This window comes from Lygodium microphyllum, chromosome 24, assembly GCF_053477565.2.
Source record: "Lygodium microphyllum isolate KBCC chromosome 24, Lygodium_microphyllum_v1.1.10, whole genome shotgun sequence".
Classification (NCBI taxonomy): domain Eukaryota; kingdom Viridiplantae; phylum Streptophyta; class Polypodiopsida; order Schizaeales; family Lygodiaceae; genus Lygodium; species Lygodium microphyllum.
In genome coordinates, this window is record NC_141158.1 from 30,024,983 (window position 1) to 30,040,633 (window position 15,651).

General features: G+C 43.7%; 1 protein-coding gene across 1 annotated transcript in view; it reads right to left on the minus strand.

Moving 5' to 3' along the window:
• Positions 1-15,324, minus strand: part of LOC148014947 (pfkB-like carbohydrate kinase family protein) — a 28,285-nt gene extending 12,961 nt beyond the window's left edge. The window contains exons 1-2 of the mRNA XM_087665644.1: positions 14,313-15,324; positions 13,678-13,934 (exon numbers count right to left, since the gene is read on the minus strand). Coding sequence (XP_087521770.1) covers positions 13,678-13,934; positions 14,313-14,759 — 704 coding nt within the window. The 5' untranslated portion in view covers positions 14,760-15,324. The remainder of the gene's footprint in view (positions 1-13,677; positions 13,935-14,312) is intronic.
• Between the last annotated feature and the right edge of the window lie 327 nt (positions 15,325-15,651).

Here is a 15,651-nt window from a genome sequence, read left to right on the forward strand (position 1 = left end):
GTGTTCAATGAGCTACCTAAGCATGGGCTGGTCATTAATGACAAGAAAAGTGAATTCTTTTTGCATGAAACCCACTTTTTGAGGCATATTGTATCGGTTGATGATATTTGTATGGACCCTACAAAGGTTAAGGCAATACATGTTAGAGATCATAGCCTGTTTGGTGGGCAGGCAGGCCTGCACAGTCGGACCAGCAGGCTGCTGCACAGTCGGACTGTGCAGTCGGACTGCCACGTGGCAGTCCGACTCCCTGCAGCCGACTTACTCCAGGCTGCCCCCTATTTCTGGCGCTCCATTTCAAGCAGTTTTTCGGCTATATATTGCCGACGTTTCCAGCAGTCTGCCCACTCTTCTCTGTCGCAGATTACAGACCGGTGCCGTGCAGATTTCTGTCTCTGTTCACAGATTTCAGACAGCAGACAGTGCAGACTGCAGCAGACTTCGAGGTGGACAGCAGGTCGCATCGTCGAGGTGGAGACACGCAGTCCAGCGCACTGCGCCAGTGTATATCTTTGTATTCAGCATTCTTTATACAGCAGATCTTCATCGTCCACTGTCTCTTTCTCTCCCTTCTCTCTCTGCGTTCTCTCTCTCAGTCCTACGCTTCCGCACCGCTGCACTCTGACATGGTATCAGAGCAGTGTTTGAGGGCTGACTGAGCGCAGAATCAACCTGAAGAGGAGTTTCCATCGCGACACAAATTTGCGTTTTTTGCGTTTAAGGGCAGACAGGAGGGCTGCGCCTTGGAACAAGGCTGAAACGAGTGTGGGCGCACAGGAAAGGAGTACAGGTGGTGGATTTGCTACTGTTTACTGCTGTTTGTCGCGGAGAAAGTTTGAGTTTTCAACCTAAAAGTGCAGGTTTTGCTTTTTCATCGCCTCCGGCGGGTGAAGAAGCTTTGGGACGCGGAAGAGCCTTAGCAGGCTGAGTTTACCCAGTCAGAGGGGGCTGCTTTTGCGTTTGAGAAGGCATTGCAGGTGAAGATGTCTACAGAGATGGACTTGGAGTTCCAGGCGATTATGGACCGGAAGGTGCCTGTTCTACCGGCTCTTCCTACAGATCAGAAGCTCGACGGCGACAACTACCGCATTTGGCGCGTTATGATGTTGGCCATCCTTGAATCCTATGATTTGGCAGAGTTGGTACAGGAGGATATTGACCGGCCTTCGGTAAGAGATGAGTCTAAACTCTCTTCCGATGCTCGTGCGGAGTTGGCCAGGGCCCAGTCTCATTGGGACAAACTGAATGCCAGGATTCGATCCTTTCTCTTTCTATCATGCACTACAGCCGTGATCGCTCACATCGAGCACTTGACGGTGGCTCGTGAGATATGGCTGGAGCTTGATCAAATGTACAATCGGATGACCCTGATGAAGCGGGTTTCTTTGGAGGTACAGATGCGGACCTTGTCCGTCAATAAGTCTTCTTCGCTAAGGGAACACATTAACAAGCTAAGGCAGCTACAGATGCAGGTTCAGAATGCGGGGAAGCCGATTTCCTCCGAAGACATGGCGATCACACTATTGTCCCAGTTGCCGCCACGATTCGGTACATTTTACTCTGCCCTTATTGCTTCGGGGCGAGAGTCTACTCTTCGGTGGGAAGAGTTGGTTCCTATGGTCTTGGACCAAGAGGAACAGTTGAAGGGACAGAATGCTTCCAAGTCGGAGGCGTTGACAGGTCAAGCCTCTCAGAAGAAGGGGAAGGACCAAAAGAAGAAGAAGGGGGATAACAAGTCCAAGAAGGACAAGGACAAAGACTCCACATGTCATATTTGTGGAAAGACTGGCCATTGGAAGAAGGATTGCCCTGACAAAGACACAAAGGACACCAAGAAGAAGGATACCAAGGATTCTGGAGCGGTGGCTGCACCCTCATCAGCTGCATTTCTACATTTAGTTGTCATTGAGGACGCTTCACCGAATGCTTCTGATGCTGCGATGACGGCTCCCCAAGCTCGAGAGTGGATTGTTGATAGTGGTGCCTCACGGCACATGACTCCTTCATCAGATGGTGTTGCCCAGCTGCGACCTTCGCGTGGGCAGGTTCTCATTGGAGACAGCTCTTCAGTTTCTATTGCAGGTCGGGGTAAAATGCAGCTTATTCCGGATGGACGAGGTGGCACCCATACCTCAAAGGTTTTGCATGTACCAGGATTAGGGTACCATCTCCTTTCAGTTCATAAGATTTGCTCCCTTGGTCTTTTGGTGGAGTTTGATAGTTCTACAGTGCGAGTCCTTGATCGTGAATCGAGGAAGGTTCTATCATCTGGATATGAGGAGAACGGCATTTACAAACTGAAGTCTTCCACTGCCCTCTCTACTCTTCTTCTTACCTCACAGTCACAGTCTGAATTATGGCATGCTCGGTTTGGTCACCTAAACTATGACTATCTTCGGAGGGCGTCACGTGGACAGCTTGTTCGAGGGTTGCCGGATATAGTGGTGAGCCAGCAGCCATGTGTCTCCTGCATACGGGGGAAGCAGCATAGGGATGCCATTCCCCACACAGCTTCGCGGCGGTCTACTTCACCGATGGAGTTAGTATCTACGGATCTATGTGGCCCTATGAGGAATGCGTCCCTGCGTGGGAGCTCGTACTTCATGCTGATCGTGGATGACTACAACAGGATGACATGGGCCTATTTTTTGGCACTAAAGTCAGAAGCTTTCTCGCACTTCAAGGATTGGCTTCTCTTTGAGGAGAACCGATCAGGCCGGAAGTTGAAGACCTTGCGATCCGACAAGGGAGGTGAATTTGTGTCTAATGAATTTGCTCGGTTTTGTGCAGATAGAGGAATTCACCAGGAGTTTGCCAATACCAATACTCCTCAAGAAAATGGTATTCTCGAACGGAAGAACCGCAGTGTGATCGAGATGGCGCACACCATGATGGAGCACCGACAGACCCCTCAGGTTCTGTGGGCCGAGGCTGTGGCTACTGCAGTCCACATTCTTAATCGATCCCCTACTTCGGCCGTGGAAGGGATGACTCCATTTGAGGCTTATTTTGGGACGAAGCCAAATGTTTCTTACTTTCGGGTCTTTGGGTGTGATGCCTATGTTCACATACCCAAGGCTCACCGTGACAAATTTGAAGCGGCTTCCCGAAAACAGGTATTTGTTGGCTACAACTCCCAGTCCCAAGGCTACCGACTGTATGATCCCGTCAAGCGGGATGTATATACTAGCCGTGATGTGCGGTTTGTGGAGGTTCCGGCTACTTCAACGGGTGAAGAGCATCCCGTTCTTGGAGATCCAGGGGAGAGTTGGGCTCCTTCTACAGTTCCACTGGAGCCTGTGCCGTTTGATTATGATTCTGTTTCTGACACAGAGTCTACTGTTCCACCGGATCCTTCTGAGGAGTTACCCCCGGTGGACATTCCAGAGTCTTCTGCTGATGGAGAACGACGAGGGGAGGTTCGGCCTCCTCCTCGCTGGGCCCGTGACACACTCCGTGATTCAGGGATCGAGGGGGTTCCTGAGGAGTGGGGACCGCAGGATGGTCCGCGGCGGTCACGGAGGCACCAGGCGCATTCTTTGGAGCTTGTTTGCTCCAATTATTGTTTGATGTCCCATGTTATGCAGGATCGAGAGCCCACCTCCGTGAAGGAGGCTTTACAGTCCGCCCCATGAAAGAAAGCTATGGAAGCTGAGTTGGAGGCTATTGAGAGGAATGGCACTTGGTCACTTGTGCCACGCCCCTCGAAGAAGAAGGTGATTGGAGTCAAGTGGGTCTTCAAGACCAAATATCTCAGTGATGGTACTTTGGATAAGCACAAGGCTCGCCTTGTTGCTAAGGGTTTTGCCCAGCGCCCAGGGATTGACTGTCATGACACCTTTGCCCCTACAGCTCGTATGGCCACCATTAGAGCTGTTCTTGCTTTGGCTGGCCATAGGAGATGGCCTGTTTATCAGCTGGATGTGAAGTCGGCCTTCCTGAATGGTGATTTGAAGGAGGAGATCTACGTTGAGCAGCCTCCTGGCTTTGGTTCTTCAGATGGGAAAGTCTACAGGTTGAAGAAGGCCCTGTATGGTCTCAAGCAGGCCCCGCGAGCTTGGAACGAGAAGATTGATTCGTTCCTCCAGACTCAGTTGGGATATCGGCGGTCCAAGGCCAATCCGCAGCTGTATGTTCACACTTCCGAGGATGGTTGTGTGCTGTTTGTATTATATGTTGATGATTTGATTGTCACAGGTGATGATGCACAACAGGTCCAGGAGACAAAGTCAGCTTTACATCGGACGTTCGAGATGACGGATTTGGGGCTACTTCATTTCTTTCTAGGCCATGAGATTTATCAGTCTCAGAGGGGGATCTTTCTCTCCCAACAGAGATATGTACAGGAGCTCTTGGTGTCTTTTGAGATGGACGATTGTCGGGCCCTCTCTACTCCTATGGATCCGAACTGGAAGGCCACTTCGCATTCAGCTTCTCCTTTGGCGGATGCGTCCCACTATCGACAGTTGATAGGGTCCTTGATTTGGCTTCTCAACACCAGGGTTGATCTATGTTTTGATGTTGGGCTCTTGGCAGGGTTCATGAGTGAACCTAAGACCGTGCATTGGCAGGCTGCTCAGAGGATACTTCGGTATCTGAGGGGGACGTCTGATTTGGGGATTCATTACCCCGCAGGGACAGATGGGTCAGATCTTGTACTTGCAGGTTGGAGCGACTCGGATTGGGCCGGTGACGTGGACCACAGGCGGTCTACAACAGGTTACTGCTTTACTTTAGGTGCAGGTGTTATTTCATGGAGTAGCAAGAAGCAGCCCACGGTAGCCCTTTCGTCTACTGAGGCGGAGTATCGGGCCGCGTCTTCCACCACATGCGAGGTTGTGTGGCTTCGGCGGTTGTTGGAGGAGCTTGGGTGTACCCAGCCTCGTCCTACATTGCTGCGATGTGACAATGAAAGTTGCATTGCCTTGGCGAGGAATCCTGTTTTTCATGCCCGGACGAAGCACATTGAGATCCAGTACCACTTCATCCGAGAAAAGCTTTTGGATGAGACCATCACTGTGGAGTATTGCAAGACGGAGGATAATCTTGCGGATTTGTTTACGAAGGCGCTTCCTCAGGCTCTCCTTCGGCAACATTCCAGATCCCTCAGGCTTCTGCCCTGTCCAGGCTCTGAGAGGGGGTGTTAGAGATCATAGCCTGTTTGGTGGGCAGGCAGGCCTGCACAGTCGGACCAGCAGGCTGCTGCACAGTCGGACTGTGCAGTCGGACTGTGCAGTCGGACTGCCACGTGGCAGTCCGACTGCCTGCAGCCGACTTACTCCAGGCTGCCCCCTATTTCTGGCGCCCCATTTCAGGCAGTTTTTCGGCTATATATTGCCGACGTTTCCAGCAGTCTGCCCACTCTTCTCTGTCGCAGATTACAGACCGGTGCCGTGCAGATTTGTCTCTGTTCACAGATTTCAGACAGCAGACAGTGCAGACTGCAGCAGACTTCGAGGTGGACAGCAGGTCGCATCGTCGAGGTGGAGACACGCAGTCCAGCGCACTGCGCCAGTGTATATCTTTGTATTCAGCATTCTTTATACAGCAGATCTTCATCGTCCACTGTCTCTTTCTCTCCCTTCTCTCTCTGCGTTCTCTCTCTCTCAGTCCTACGCTTCCGCACCGCTGCACTCTGACAATACATTCATAGCCACTATTGAAGAATGTACATGAGATCTATAGCTTCTTAAGCCCATGTTCCTATTGTAGGAAGTATATACATAGCTTTGCTGAAATTGCATCTCCATTACATGCTTACAAGAGAAAAATATGCCATTTAGATAGACAGTAGTGGAAATTTCAGCATTTGACAAGTTAAAGGAAAAGATGACTTTAGATCCTCTACTTGTGTTGCTCGATCTAAGGAAGTCATCTGTGGTTCAGTGTGAGTGAAAACAACATCGAGGCTGTTTTAATGCAGGACAACCAAGTAGTGGCTTATGAGAGCTATCTTCTCCATGGTGCGAAGAGAAATTTGCAAGTCTATAAGAAACAGCTCTTAGTTGTAATTTATGCACTGTCAACATGAAAACATACATTATTTGTTAGGGGCTGATTTTACAGTGCAAACAGATCATCAAACATTGAGGTACTTTCTAACACAAACAAAGTTATTTGAGAAGCATATGAGATGGGCAAATTTTCTCTCTATGTTTCATTTTCAAACTATAAACATTGATGGTAAAAAGAATGTTGTGGCTAAGCCATTGTCACGTAAGAAAAAAAATTCAACCATCAACATGGATTATCACACTGAGTTAGATGCCATGAAAGAGTAATATGTTGCAGATTCGGACTTTGCTAATGTTTATGATCAGCTTTGCAATGGCCAAAGGCATGAATACTTTGTGCTAAGAGATAGATTTCTAATGATGCATGGACAATTGTATGATGCAAAGTAATTAAGGTCCAGAGTTATCACTAAAAGTCATGCTCCTCCATATACAAGACACAGAGGTATTGATGCCACGGTCAAGGCAATGGAGCATTTCTTTTATTAGCCAACTTTGAGACATGATGTAGAACAGTTTGTCAGGATTTGTATCGTATGTCAAAAGATAAAGCGTGATAGACAAAAGATGTTGGGTTTATTGCAGCCCTTGCCTATTCCAGATAGTCCTTGCCAGAGCATTGCAATGGATTTTATTTTTTAGCTTCCTAGGACACCTACAAGGAATGATGGGATATGGACTATCATTTGCAAGTTTAGTAAACATGTCTATTTCATTCCGGTGAGGAAGAAGATAAATATTGATCATATGGTACATTTATTCTTGCAATAAATCTTTAAGTATCATGGTATACCAAAGTCGATTGTCAATAATCGAGATCCTCTAATAACCAAATTATTTTGAAAGGGGTTGTTTAAGAATATGTGTACCACACTAAAATTCTCATCATCCTTCCATCTACAAATAGGTAGTCAATCTGAAGAGGTAAATTCCACAGTATTGGATCTTTTGAGGTGCTATGTATCAAACCATAAGACACAGTGAAAGTAGTAATTGCCACTGGTTAAGTTTACATACAACAATATGGTGCATAGTTCCACTGGTAAAGCCCCATATGAGATCATTAAGGGTACCAAGAAGATACCGCCTATTTTGCACACTAAGAATAAGATCTTTGAGGCTGATCACTATATGGAAAGCTTAGATGCAACCTATGCAAAGATAAAGTATACACTTTAGAGATCACAAGAACAACAAAATAAGGAAACCCATCGCCATAGACATACTTTGCAATTTGCAAAGGGCAATTATGTACTCTTGCGTTTTAAAAAGACAAGGCTAAAAAATATTGAAGGAACAAAGAGAAAGTATCTAAAGTATGAGATACTATGGGCCCTTCCAAGTGTTGGAGAAGTTCAACAATGTTGCATATCAGTTGAAATTACCTCCACATTGATAGGTACACTATGCTTTTTATGTCAGTTTATTTAGGCCTTTTTATCGTGATGTGCCGAAGGATGTATCTGTTGAAATTCAGCCCGAGGTTGAGAAGCTGGATGAGATCTTGGTACCCGAGTAGATTTTAGCACATAAGGAAAGAAAAGTCAAAGGTAAAGTTTCCAAAAGATATTTAGTGAAGTTTCAAAACTATTCACCAATGGATACAAAGTGGATGGAAAAGGATGACTTGACAGACTATCCTCAATTATAGCAGCTTTATCTAGATGCCTTTCAATTAGAGCCGACTTTGGATCGAGCTCAATCAGGTTCAACAAAGCAAAGGTCTAGAGCAATGATTGATGCTTAAGAGGGAGATATCACTTCCACTCCTCCAATTATGGACAACTCTTACATGTAGTAGATCTCGGATGTATTCAGCATGCATCCAAGATACTATGTTAACAATATGTCTACCATAAAGTCACTACTCAGTGTACTAGTCGCTGTGAGATGTATGAGATGAGTATGGTTGTTATCGCAGCTCTGAGACTATACTTATCCATCAGTTTGGGATCAATTTCTGATCAGTTTCAGCTCAACTCATGATCGGTTAGAGATCAGTTTATGGTCACTTTTGGATCAGTTATGCATCAGTTTCTACATTCAACTTGGAATCAGCTTGGGATCACATTTGCACAAGTTTGTGATCAGTTTTCCAATCAACATATGATCGATGTATGATCAGTTTATGCTCACGTTTCAATAGTTTTCAGCTAGCTCCATGAACAGTAGTATGTTTGGTGAATGCCATTGACATTTTTAGCCGTGTTTTAAGCTAGGTATATGCTTTATTGTGGTTGTGTAGTAAGAATAGTTAAGAAACATGAGTTATGGATGTATCCAATGTTCTCACAATAGTTCTGGACTATTTTCCAGTTTTAAGTCATGTGGATGCTAGCTGGAAATCTACCATAAGTGTTGGGCATATTGCATGGTTTTGCTTGGCATAATGCAATGCAATCGAGAACAATAGCAAGGATTTCAAGCGGGAGGCCTATCGCAGGGACGTGAAATTTTTTAGATGCTTTGCTCTTGCTAGTAACATTTGATTAATTTAATAATCAAATGTGCAATGTTGTAAGGCACATGTGATGCACATGGCAGTTATTTTACAATAATAGGCCAAGGACCTAGAGAAAGCAATGGGTGTCAAAGGCAAAAGTTGTGACAAGTTATGTCAACTGGGGTTTTGTTGTCAAATGGTGTCAATTTTGGCCCTAGGACAATTGATTGGCCATTAAGTGTCAGTAGTAACACTAGGGACTAAGCATTAATTAATTGACTAATGCCAATCTAAGGTCAATAAAGGCTGGGGACCACTTGAGGTTGCAAATGCCTTAACTAATTAAATTGTGGATGGGCTCATTTAATTTTAGGCAAGGTCAAAAGGGCTGAAATTAATTTTCAAAATTAATTAATTCTGAAAAAGTATTAATTGGCTGAAAATTGCTGGAAAATGGGATTAAAAGACTACCACTTGGCAAAAATGCCCGTGCAATGGTAGAGAATGCCATTCGGGGCTGAGAGAGACTCATTCAATCCGTTCAACTTGGGAAAAAGACTGTTGCTGATCAATTTCTAGAGCTGTGGGAGCCCATTGGCAGCAGGCGACACCAATCTGAAGGTGCTAGGGAGCAGACGACGGCAATTTTGTGGTACCAAGGTGCTGGCAACAGCATTAAATTGCCTCCAAACAACAAGCGGCTGCATTTGTTGCAAGTTGGAGCAGGCAAAAGGCAGATTGGAGATTTTTCTTGCGAAGAAACTCTAATTTCTCTCTTGTCTCGGCATTCTCCCCTTCTCCATCCTACCTTGTATCTCACCATTCCTCAACTAATTGAAGAGTTTCTCAGCCAGATTTGGTGGACAAAAGTGAGAATCCTACTATAAACCCTAATTTCTAGGGCAGCCACATTGGGACCCATGCCAACAGAAATCAACAACTAAAATTCAAGGAATTATCAAGGATTTTAGATGCCCACCCATCCCATTTGATTTTGGGCAGCATTTGGCCAATTTGTGGTCCCCTTTGTACAAGTCCTAGGTGAAGATCAAGGGGCAATTTGATTGATATTACAAAGAAGAATCATAGCAGCTCTCTATGTTTGTGTCAAACAATATGCATCTTCAATAGTATAGATGACCATCCTGTCAACAATGCCTGTGAGCTTACATGATCATGGATTCCCCACCTTCGGCTAGACCACTAAAGTGTCCACTCATGTGAGTGCAAACTAGAAGCCAATCCCACTCTCTGTCAAAAAACATCCCATCATGAACCTAGATATCAATCCCAGCTCCAAGATTTCAAAACTTGCTAGACTTCAATTGATGGATTAGGGAAAATCTCTCTGGATCCTGTGCACCTATATACCTGTATGGATGAGGCTCAACTGCCTCACCTCACCACCCCCTCACCCCCTTTGGCATTGGAGAGTCATGAGGGATAAACATCACCAGAACTAGAAAGAAGCAAAAGGAGGAGCAACCATGCCCTTCCCCTTCCCGGTAGAAGATGACCCCTTCCAGGCTTTAGCCTTTGCCTTGCCCAAAGAATCTAAATCGGAATCGGAGGAGGAGAAGGATGACGACTCATTGGATGAGTTTGTATCGTGTTACTTCTTCTTTTCCGTTTTTCATGTTGCCACTAACTCCTTGCAATCCTTGTGAAGATGGCCCTTCTTCCCACAACGCTCATTTTCTTCTTCTTGCCACCTCTCTCTAATGTTGTGAATGCCTTATCATCCCCACCATGTCAAGATGGAAGTTTTCCCTTTAACCTCAAGGACGCCTCATACTCAAGCAGCATAGAGAACATGTGAATAACACTGACTACCATTGAAGATGTCTCAACCCATAAAGCATTGGCAACTCCATTAAACTCCAAAGAGAGCTTATAGACTAGAGTTTCCACAAGATATACCTCTAGAAGGGTCAAAGCTGATCCTACACCTCTGTACACAAAATAAGAATGTCCTGATAGTATCTTCAAGCTCAAACTTCATCTCTTTGAGCAAACCATAGAGGACCATAGCTCACTATTGAGCTTAAAATGCATTATATGCTGATTAGCCACATTAAATAGCCCCAAATGATGCTTAATTACTCAAATTACAAAACTTTCATTAAAAGAAACACAATCCTAAAGAGTGTCTATGTTCCATAAGCCAAATCCTAATTTGGGAGGATATAAGCATCTATAAATAGATGGCTGCCCACCACTCAACCTTAATCTCGTTTTTGCAACATGCAAGTGTCTTCTCTGCTATCCACACTCCGTTCACAAGAAATATCTCAGTTCAAGCTGCTATCCATTGTTTCCTATCAAAAAGCACCTAGTATCTAGCCTATTTGCTATTGTTCGTGATTGTTTCTAGCCTTCTAACCCATTTGCTGCTATTCATGATAATTTCCAACCTTCCACTCTAATGTCCAACCAAGTGACCATTGTCTGCATCTTGATCAACTGCCATCTACTCCCACAAGGCTCGGCTACTACGTTTACAACCTGGATGACCTGCCAAAATCTGTATTTGCTGTTTTTGGAGCCGCCTAACTTGCCACATCATCAATTCGCTATGGTTTATTGTTCCTGAAGACACCTGATCTGCCACATCATCCAGATGGTTCATTTACCAAATTTATTGCATCGCTAGGCTACAACATCACCAATACTTCGCTATGTTTGCTATCCATCTCGTCGTCCGACTACCTGTCTGTCACTAATCCGGTCATCACAAACTGTGTTTACTGCTATCAAACATCTTCAAAGCCTCTACCTTGGTTTTAGAGCCATGGAAGTTGGAGGGTCAATTTTCACCTTGCATAGTGTGTTTGCTACATTAAACATTCTATTCAATCATTATTCAAATTTATTTATCTTTTGGATTTATTGTCTTTGTATTGACCCTAAATCCTAACTATGTTTCTTTATCAGTCTATCCATTTGTCGCACGATTGTGTTTGAAGTCTGTAGTCAAGCATTTAAATCGAAGAGCATTTCGAGATGTGTCATATCATGACACACTCTTCCATTCATACTCTCTACCCTAATTCTAAAGACATGGAAGTTCAAGGGTCAAGTTTCACGTTGCATAGTGTGTTTGTTGCATTGAGCATTTTCAATGTTCATTGTCTTTGTGTTTACCCTAACCCTAACTATGTTTCTTTATCAATCTAAGATTTTTTCGTACGATTGTATTTGTATTCTATAGGAAACCATTTAGATCGAAGAGCTTGACAAAAGAATAACATTTCCACACAACCACTCAATTAAGATATAATTGACTCTTTCTCGTCAGATATTGCACATAAATCTAAAGACGTTGCAAGGCCATCAAGATCTCCATCAGGGATGAATTCCCCTCTTCAAGAAAGAGATCCAATGTATGTCCCTTACTTTCAAACTATTCCGTTTGATCCGGTGCAAGGTACACAAGTTTCCATTTTTGTTCCTTCTTCCTTTTTTCCTTCTCTTTTGCGACATTTTGGTAAAGATCATGAGGAAGTTAAAGTGCTATATATTCATCATTAAAAAAGTCCTCTTGAAGATCCATTCTTGTATGTTAATACATGAAGAGGTGGTTATAAGAAAAAGATTAGTCGCTCTTCTTCTCCTTTCCCGTCTTTGAATTATACTTCTCAAAGTCAGAATGAGTTTGGCATTACATCTTCTATGCATTCCACATCTTCATCCTCATTTCAATTTCCACCATTAAATCAACAAAACCAATTTAATGCATCTTCATCCACATCATTTATACTACAATTTCAAAACTACCCATCCCATCCACTTTCTACTACATCATCTTTACAGTTCACATTTCACTTTTAGACACCCCATCTTCTTCTAGGATATACATTTAGGACCTCTAAAGCGTCATTTTTCGGGTGGTACTCATGTACCTTTAGGGAAGACTCAACCTCCACCTTATGCACTTTTAAAATACTCACAACATGAGATACCTTCCGTGCTTACCCAAATATGGATCAATCGATACCATGGTTTGCCTCCATGGCATTTCTTAGTGGACCATCTAGTTATGCTACTGTGTCTCAATCAATTACTGCACAAGGTTAAAGAGTCCTCGTGCCTACTTCACAAGTATATGTGGGTTCTTCTCCACCTATTCCTACCTACCCACCCTATTTCCTTCTCTATCCTTACTATCCAACTTACCCTCAAACACCTCCTAGTTCTTCGTCCTCATCAACCAAGCATGCTTTTTTTATAAAACTCATTTTAAAGGATCTCACTATACCACTTGGTCAAATCTAACAAGACATTCTTAACTCTCAAAACTTATCTAGATTACTTTGTTTCCAAACAAGCTACCTAGAAGATACTTCAATTTTGTGCGGCAAGTGATCTCATAGCCCACCATGCCTGGATTCTGTGAATTTGAGTGTCACCTACTATATTACATTTGGTTGTTTGACCAATTTCGTAGTGCTTTCTCTATAAAGGGGACTCTTGTTGTCTCTTCTCAAAAGAGCTAGTAGGAACAAGGCAAGAAAACTCAAAATTAAAACCAAAAACAAAGCCAATATCAAAATCGAACTCAAAACCACACTAGTGAGTCACAAGGAAACTCCCAATTATTCTTAAAATGCAAAGTGACAAAATGTACCAAAGAAAAACAGCTACTGTCAGCACTATCAAACTACCCTTTTGATCACAAGTGTCAATCAAAGATAAGAGGCAACCAACCAAAACAAAAGACTCAAACCCTCACCCCTCAATCACATAACCCCCAGCAAGGGAGGCAAGGTGGTAGCAACCAAAATCAAGAGCAATGGTCAAGCCAATCACAATCCTATCTGTGACCTAAGGTTGTACACATATTCTCAACATAAAATAAAAGGTAAAAACATCTCCTTTCATGCAATACAATAGCTCTATTGCAATCCTTATTTGATACAACATATGCTCTACTTTAGTGGAAGGCAAGGAGACATGTAAAGAAGAGGAGATAAGCACCCACTTAAACTCAATAAGACATAAAGGGGAAAAACACAAACATGTCGCCCTAGTTCAACAAAGTATCCTAACATGTACAACAAGACTTGTCAACCTATTCCAAATCATCAAGCTGCCAATCATACTTGCATAAAATGAGCTCAGCTTGATTATTTTATAGAACACAAAGTCCAAACAATCACACACATTAACAAAGATCCTACATTACAAACAATGCAAAGATATTGAAATATTAGATCGTGCCTGCAAAATCCATGCCGATGATTGGGATCTACAAGCACCCAACAAAGAAGAGTTTCATCGCTTCCAATTTCATGTTCTTGTTCTTCGTATTCTTTAGTGTCTTCCAACCTCGCTACTTGAACCCCTTCGTCCTCCAAAACTTTATGCAAGAAGCTGCCATACTTTTCATGGCCAACATGTCCTAATGCCACACAATGTAAACCAAGCCTTGCTGCTGCTATTGCAGTATTGGAGTTGCCTCCAGCTTCCCAATACCTCTAATCACAGTAATGATAACATATTTTAGAAATCAGGGTGACGAACTCAACCGCAGTAGTATGTGGATCTAGAGCAACAGGTGTATACATACTGCAGCCACTGCGACAGTGGCATAAGAAAACGTGCTTACATAGTAACAAATCGATCTACTTTGTAATACTTGTAAACCAAAAGGGCCTTCACAACTTTAGTTCGTGTTCAATGGGGTGTCCACCTAACATATTTCTGCCACTATTTGAAGAGATTTCTCCTAGACTGAATTGCAACTAGTTTTGAACTCTTTAGACTAATACTTAAGGACACACAAGACACGAGACTAACAAATTGAATATGTACTACAAAATAAAAAGGTGGTTGAAAAACTTTAAAAGACTTACCTCATGGGGTGATGACTCTGCCAGTTGATTCATGTAAGCAAGCTTCCCTTGGAAAGAAGATGGTGGTAGGGATGGTACATTGAGCACAATATCAACACAAAGGTTACCAAGTGTTGTAATGTCTATATTTCTTCTCCCTAGAGCATCTAGTCTAACGGTCCCATCTGCATCATTTACTCTCAGGAAGTGATCACCAAAGTTGCTTCCTTCTTCAGTGATGTCTAATAACGAGGTGTGCTCTTTTGAGGATCTTCTCACCCTCTTGTCATCTTCTGCCAAGTAAGTCTGGTAACTGTCAACAGAGAAACTGCGCAAGGCCACACAACTTTTGCGGTGCCAGCTTCCATTCCCAGGTGTCTCGCCCCTTTCAGAACATATTAAATGTGCCGATACAGGGAATGGAACAGAATCGGTGCTTATAAGGTAATGAGGAACTTTCAGCATCATCCTCGATCCTATCACTGTCACTCAGTGTCGGATGCGTTGATCATGTTCAAGCACACATTGCGGTCTTACAACATTGATAAAGCATGCCGCACGTTCTACTTGCTGAAGCTTCCAACTGTAGCACAGACGGAATCATTTGAGTTACTGAAACCAATCAAACCTCATACTGTCGAAGTCAGGGGATCCTTCGGCCATGGTAAATGCAATGACACACGTGGTAGCGAGACCTGCTGAATCGATTCTGACGTTCCATCCAAATGGAAGATAGGCAGGCGAATGGGGTTCATCGATTAGCTTCATGGGTTGAAATCTGAAGGAAGCCAGTAGCTGCTTCCCCTGGATTGTATTCGAATCGGAGCGACAGAATGGAAGGATTGGTGGTTGTTTTGCTTGCCTAGGAACAAAACCGCCCCGTCCCTTCGCCCCTGCCCCCTGACGGCTGCTTTGAGCAAGCTGAGCCTCCCCTTCTTCTTTGACCAGGGTTGGAAGAAATCACCACCTGAGGTGTCGCTAGCAAGTTGCGTTGAATTCTGAGGCCATCTATCTATCTTATTAGGGTAAAAGGGGCCAATAAGGTGACGACGCTCTCTCTAAACTCAAAACGTAACCCCTCCCCAATTTAAAAGCACGCCCCCCCCCCCCCCACGAGAAAAAGTCATTTAAAGCTACGATTACAAATCTTAAGTTTAATGTTTGTCCAACAATTGAACCATTCTTTTATCATGTACAGAGGAGATTCTCTAAAACCTTAGACCAATCCCTCATTGTCACTCTTTTGCGAACCGTTTATTTGATAGAAAATACTACCTCATATTCTCATATTTGAGTGCACTCTTATGTATATACTTCATCTCTTCAAAACATTTATGTAACTTGAAAATAGAAAAGATAT